The sequence below is a fragment of the Olea europaea genome, chromosome 1 (assembly GCF_002742605.1).
Source record: "Olea europaea var. sylvestris chromosome 1, O_europaea_v1, whole genome shotgun sequence".
Lineage (NCBI taxonomy): Eukaryota > Viridiplantae > Streptophyta > Magnoliopsida > Lamiales > Oleaceae > Olea > Olea europaea.
The window spans coordinates 3,618,624-3,625,714 of record NC_036237.1 but is presented as its reverse complement, the minus strand read 5'-3'; the positions used below and the strand labels follow the sequence as shown (position 1 = coordinate 3,625,714).

General features: G+C 21.8%; 1 protein-coding gene across 1 annotated transcript in view; it reads right to left on the bottom strand.

Moving 5' to 3' along the window:
* The window catches only part of LOC111403201 (sterol 3-beta-glucosyltransferase UGT80A2-like), a 27,653-nt gene extending 21,763 nt beyond the window's left edge, over window positions 1–5,890 (bottom strand). The window contains exons 1-3 of the mRNA XM_023031614.1: window positions 5,774–5,890; window positions 5,365–5,454; window positions 4,090–4,111 (exon numbers count right to left, since the gene is read on the bottom strand). Coding sequence (XP_022887382.1) covers window positions 4,090–4,111; window positions 5,365–5,454; window positions 5,774–5,890 — 229 coding nt within the window. The remainder of the gene's footprint in view (window positions 1–4,089; window positions 4,112–5,364; window positions 5,455–5,773) is intronic.
* Between the last annotated feature and the right edge of the window lie 1,201 nt (window positions 5,891–7,091).

Here is a 7,091-nt window from a genome sequence, read left to right as displayed (position 1 = left end):
GAAAAAATTGATAAAAAAAGAAATGGAAAATAAAATTAAAAAATTGTAATAAAGTTTTTTAATAAATTGAAATAACTAAAACTTTAAAATAAATATTATTTAATTAAAATTGAAAAATTATGTTTTATCATAAAACAAAAAAAATCAAAAGAATTTTAAATTCAAACAAAAAATTTATAATATGAAGAAAAAAGAAATTTTAAAATAATTTTAAAATATATATAATAAAAATAAAAAGAATTAAATAAAAGAAAGTTACTGAAATTAAATAAAGAAAATATAAATATTATTTAATTAAAATTGAAAAAATTAAATTATATCATAAGTAGAAAAGAATTAAAAATAATTTTAAATATAAGAAAATTATTTATAATATGAACAAAACAAATTAAAAAATAAATAAATAAGGAAAAAAATTCTCCATCCACGAAGAGTCGCCATTTGAAAGGAAAAAAATTCTTTTTTATATATAATATGAACGAAAAAAATTAAAAAATAAATAAATAAGGAAAACAAATTTCTATCCAAGGAGAGCTGAAAAATTAAATTATATCATAAGTAGAAAAGAATTAAAAATAATTTTAAATATAAGAAAATTATTTATAATATGAACAAAACAAATTAAAAAATAAATAAATAAGGAAAAAAATTCTCCATCCACGAAGAGTCGCCATTTGAAAGGAAAAAAATTCTTTTTTATATATAATATGAACGAAAAAAATTAAAAAATAAATAAATAAGGAAAACAAATTTCTATCCAAGGAGAGCTTTATTTTGAAAGGAGAGAAAACTCTCCCTTAAATAAGAGAGTTTCTCTCCATCGACACACATATTATGTGTGTGGATGGAGAAAATATGGAGAAATTTAAAAAAAAAAATCCTCTTTTTTTTAGTTTGTTTTGTTCATATTTTAAAATAATTTTTTTGATTTAAAATTATTTTTAATTCTTTTTCTTTATGATAAATTTTTATTTTTTCAATTTTAATTTAATAATATTTATATACTCTTTATTTAATTTTTATAAATTTCTTTTGTTTAATTCCTTTTTGTTTTTATTATATAATTTTTGAAAATTGTTTTAATATTTCTTGTTTTGTCATATTATAAATAATTTGTTCTTCTATTTAAAAATCATTTCATTTCATGGTAGAACGTAATTTGTTCAATTTTAATTAAATAATATTTTTTTATTTTAATTATTTTAATTTAATTTATAATAATTTTTTTTGTCTGTAATTTATTTTTTGTTCTTTAATTTGTTAAATCATTTAGTTTGCAACTATCATTTTTCGTCAATACGAATAAAAAAACTAAATGATTTAACAAATTAAAGAACAAAAAAAAAATTGCAGGCAAAAAATAATTATTGTAAAATTTTTTAATTAAATTGAAATAATTAAAATTAAAAATAAATATTATTTATGTAAAATTATAAATTACATTTTATTATAAAATGAATAGAATTAAAAAGAATTTTAAATCGAAAAAATTATTTATAATATGGCGAAAAAACAAAAAAACATAATAAAAACAAAATAAAAGAAATTTCAAGAATTAAATAAAGAATATATAAATATCATTTAGTTAAAATTGAAAAAATTAAATTTTATCATTATAAAAAAAGAATTAAAAAGAATTTTAAGTTGAAAAAATTTACTTATAATATAAATAAAAGTAAATAAGGAAAAAAATTATCTCCGTGGAAGGAGATAAATCTCTCCATCGACATACATTCAACCTCTCTATCCACACACATTTGAATGTGTGAGATGTCCCCATCCACACACAGTGGGATGGAGAGATTGAATTTTTTTTTTTTCATTTATTCTTTTAAATTTATTCTGTTCATATTGTAAATAATTTTTTTCAATTAAATTTTTTAATTCTTTTTTCCATGATAAAACTTAATTTTTTCAATTTTAATTAAATAATATATTTATATATTTTTTATTTAATTTTTGTAACTTTCTTTTATTTTTATTTTTTTGAAAATTTTGAAAAATTTTCTTTTTTCTTCATATTATAAATATTTTTTTGTTTGATTTAAAATTATATTTTTATGATAAAACGTAATATTTTCTATTTTAGTTAAGTAATATACATTTTTAATTTTACTTATTTCAATTTAATTAAAAAACTTTATAATAACTTTTTTTATTTTATTTTTGCCTACAATTTTGTTGTTTTTTAATTTGCTAAATCAACAAAAAAAAAGTTATTGTAAATTTTTTAATTAAATTGAAATAATTAAAAATAAAAATAAATATTTTTTATTTAAAATAAACAAATTACGTTTTATCTTAAAAAGAATTTTAAATCGAACAAAAAATTATTTATAATATGAAGAAAAAGGAAATTTTAAACAAATTTCAAAATAATATAATAAAAACAAACTAAAAGAAAGTTACGAAAATTAAATAAAAAACTCAATTAAACTGAATTTGACAATTATACATCTTAATCGATTAATTAATCATATCCAAATATTCATGAGTCATCACAACTGTGAATGTAAAACTCTCAAATTAGGAAAAGTGTTGAACAACTAATATTTATATCATTTTGTTGCATTATAATGGTGTGTGTGTGTGTGTGTATTTTATTTGTTCGTTAAACCTTGGTTTTAAATCGAACCAAATCGAAAAAAAATTGTTTGGATTGCTTTGGTTTAGAAATTGAAGTGGTTTGGTGTGGTTTAAAAAAATTTCAAACCATTTTAAATGATTTGATTTGAAAATTTGTTTCAAATTGCCCAAATCGAGCCATATTCACCCATAGCATCTATGGAGAGATGGATGGATTCTCTCCATCCACACATAGTGGGACGGAGAGTTCATCCTACAGTGAATCTCTTCGTGTATGGAGATATTGATTTTTTTTGTTTCATTTTTTTAAAATTTATTTTGTTCATATTATAAATAATTTTTTTAATCTAAAAAAATTCTTTTTAATTCTTTTCTTTTTACGATAAAACTTAATTCTTTTAATTTAAATTAAATAATATTTATATATTATTCATTTAATTTTTATAACTTTTTTTTCTTTTGTTTTTATTTTATTTTTTAAAATTTTTTTTAGTTTTTTTTTCATATTATAAATAATTTTTTGTTCGATTTAAAATTATTTTTAGTGATAAAACGTAATTATTTCAATTTTAATTAAATAATATTTATTTTTAATTTTATTTGTTTCAATTTAATTAAAAAACTTTATAATAACTTTTTTCTTTTTATTTTTGCCTGAATTTTTTTGTTTTAATTTTTAAATCATTAAAAATCTTTCCTTTATCAGTTGAATTGGATGAGATGATGTAGTGTGTGAAAATGGATAAATATTACAACGGAAGTGGTGGTTGCAGTGAAGTGGTGTGTGAAAATAAAGAAACGATTGGACACAAATGACGCCATTTTTGCTCTCATAAAAAAAATAAAAAAACTACAGGTGCGACCAAATAGAATTATCCATTGTTGCCTCTACGGTATCTCGAAGATTGCCCTTTTCATATAATACAGATTTATAGGATTCTTTCAAAAGTATATTGTTCACGCAACCAAATAAATTCATTTTCGAATCATATATTAATTAATTTTTTTGCTTATAAACTCATAATTTTAGCCGTTTGTGTTTCGGTTCATAATTTTATGTTTGTTTCATTTTATAATGTAAAAATATTTGGACAAGTATTGAAACTTATTTTGAAATTTTTCATATATTTTCAGCCGTCAAATCAATACTTAAAAAAAGCATAAAAATAATATTCGATTTTTCATATCATGAAAAAATTATAACTATAATAATTTGTTGACTATTATTTTTTTTTTAAATTTCCATTGAAGAGGATATTTTATGATTTAGGGTTTCATGATTTTGGTTAAAGATGATGCTTCATGATTATTAGAATTTTAATTAAACATGAACTCTAAAAGAATATAAAAAGGTTTAAAAAGTATTCATGAACATAAATATTAGTGGATGAATTCAGAAAAATATATTTTTATTTAATTTTATATATGTCGATTAGGTAAATTTACATTAGATCAAAAATATAATATAATCATCTTTTTAAAAGTGAATGTATATATAAAAACCGTGGATGTAAATAGCAATACCCTAAAAAAAGTAATTAAAACAATATATGTATTTCAATATATGACATTTTTTTTCTATTAGAAAAGATTACAAAATACACTCTATATAGAGTGTTGTAAAATATTCAATTCAATTCTTACAATCTTTTGTATTAGATTATTCAATTCAATTCTTTGTAGTAAATTAGAAAGTCCCAGTTTTGAAAATGATAAGTATAAAAAGTTTTTGGAATTTGAAAATTTTCTTAGTTTCTAAAATGAAAAGTACGAAAAGTCTTTGAAATTTGAAATTTTTAAAAACTATTTAGGTGGCAATTATTATGGGTATAAATTTTACTTTCAAGAAAAAATCTTTCAATTTATAAACGTTTTGAATCCTAAATTCTTCTTAGCAATAAATATTTAGTAGACTTTTTCTTTCCTACCATTAAATATTTAGTAGACTTTTTCTTCCCATCAATCTTTAAAAATTTTTAATTCGTTGTTTCAATTGCTAAAAATATCTAACTAGTTCTACTAGAATTTTTTTTTTTATTATTTTCTCTTATAATATTTGCTCGTTGTTGTCTTTCTTTACAATCTTTAGGATCTTCTATCAAGAAACTCAAACACTGAGAGATAGAGAGCTCAATCATTTGCTTATTGATCTGTAATGAGGGATCAACTCTATTTCTATCTAGAGCGGATAAAATATGACTTCCTACGACGACTAATCTTTCTATCTCTCTATTTTCTAAACAAGTAATAATATATTCGTTAAAACTTTCCAATCAACAAATAAGTAAGGTAATGTAATTTAAAGGCATAAAATATTAAAAATTTAAAACAATATGTTTGTAATGGCCTTTGAGTACTTTACCGTTCAACAAATTAATTTCTTCATATTAATTTTTTTAACTCTTTCTTAGCTTTTTTCTTGACATTTTAAAGAAGGTTTAAGACTGTAGCCAAAAAGATTTTCATCATATTTAAAAAAACTTAAACAAACTCTCATTATTTGGACACAAATTAGCCAACTTGACTCAGAGTATTGCTTTATCTTTTGACCATGGAATCCAGAATAAAGAGGTTAAGAGCGTTAAAATTATATTTTTCAAACAGAAATAAAATATTATTTGCGAATAAATTAATTGCTTACTTGGTATTTCCCCTTTTAGGCCTTACCCGAAAATTAACTAAAGTAAACGAAAATTATAAAAAAGAAAAGATATGAAAAGAACTTACTTTAATTACGAAATTTTTGAATATACAAAGATGGTGGAGATTTTTTAGTACAAGTGTGATAGTGTGCTTTGTGCTTTTTTCGGTGTGTTTTCTTTCGTGAAAGGTGTGGGTATTTATAAACGCTGGTACATCACGTCTATTCTGTTGATGTTGTAAGTGTGCTATCAATAATTGAATAATACCGTGCAAACTTTACATGTGTGCGATCAAAAAAATAAAATAAATAAATAATGTGCAATTTTCCATGTGAGTAATTAAAAGAATGAATTATTTGAAAAGATGCTTCTGACAACTTTTGTCTTCACGTCTGACTTTTCTTGAAATATGAAAATCAACTTTGCAGAGAATCTTTGAAATATGATTAAAAGCTTTATCTTTACGTCTCTTCTTTTTGACTTCTTTATCTTGCTAATTATTTCTCAATCTTTCCATTTCGTCTTTATCTGTCTATTATTTTTGCTATGGCTTCTTCTAGTTCTGGATCCATCTCATTATCGTTGTCATCATATATGTATGCTTCCTCTTCTGTTTCTGATAGGGTTTCTATAAATTCTCCATTAGTCTCTTGAAATGCCATTAGATATAAATTTTTTTGTTCAATATTTGATATTAGAATTTTTTCTGGTTTAGTTCTCATGGCAAGGTGCTATTGGCAGAAAAAAATTTCGTTGTTCCATTGTATTACTAATCTGAAATCATTATTTTAAACTTTCATCATGGCTGCGGTTTCTGATATTTTTCTTTTATAATCAATCTGTCTAAGTTTTATTTTAATATTCGTCCTTGAATAGGGTCTAAATCTTTTGGCTCCTTCATAAATTAAAATACAATAATAAGCTGAAATTACAATGTCATTATTTACACGATGGGGTATGGAAATGAATTCAATCACTAAGGGATGTTCTTTTAACTGATCAAGAATCTGTTTAAATTTTGGTGGAAAAAATAAGAAAGATTTGTTTAATATGTATATAGTATTTATCATACCAAACTGTAGAGCTGGGTAAAAGAGGTTTTCTTCTTCAAAGATTGTATAATCAAAGGAAATTGTTGGATAACTGTGTTTAAGGAATGTTGAATTTTGGGCTGCATCGTATTTGAGATAATGTCTAAGAAAGTATCTATTTTTATTATAATAATAACTTAAAATTTGAGCAAAATCTATAATTTCCTGTACAACAGAATTCTTTATAGAATTTCGAACAATATTGGCGCAATCACCAATTTTCTGTTCTAATTCGTATAAAGTCTTTTCCTGTCCTGCAGCTGTAGAATATGTTAGTTCAATAAGTCTTTCTGTTTTATCAGAATAATTTCTACTTGTGGATGCGATGTCTTTAGAAATAGGTTTTTCAAGTGTATTTTTAGAAGAACTAAGTTTGTCTAAACTATTATGCAATTTAAGAATCTTATTTTGATATTTACTAATAGTTTGTTGGGATGAAGAAATTTGATATTCAAGGAGTTGTAGTCTTTATTCTAAAAATTGCTTTCTAAGATTTAAATTTCTTGCAATTTTGGTCATAGTTTCACAACTATCACAAAGTTGTATTGATTAAGATGATGATGAAGCTTGAAAGGGGGTTTGTATGGTCTGTCTAATTCTTTTGGATATATGAAAATTAAATCCTATCATTTCTCTACAAAAATTTAAAGTTTCTTTAAGCGTATAAAATCCTTTGAAAAGGGGGTTGAGAAATATTTCTACTTGTTGTAGTACTTCTGGCCAATAATTATATATTCCAGGCTTTCTACCTTTAATTACTACAAAGAAACTA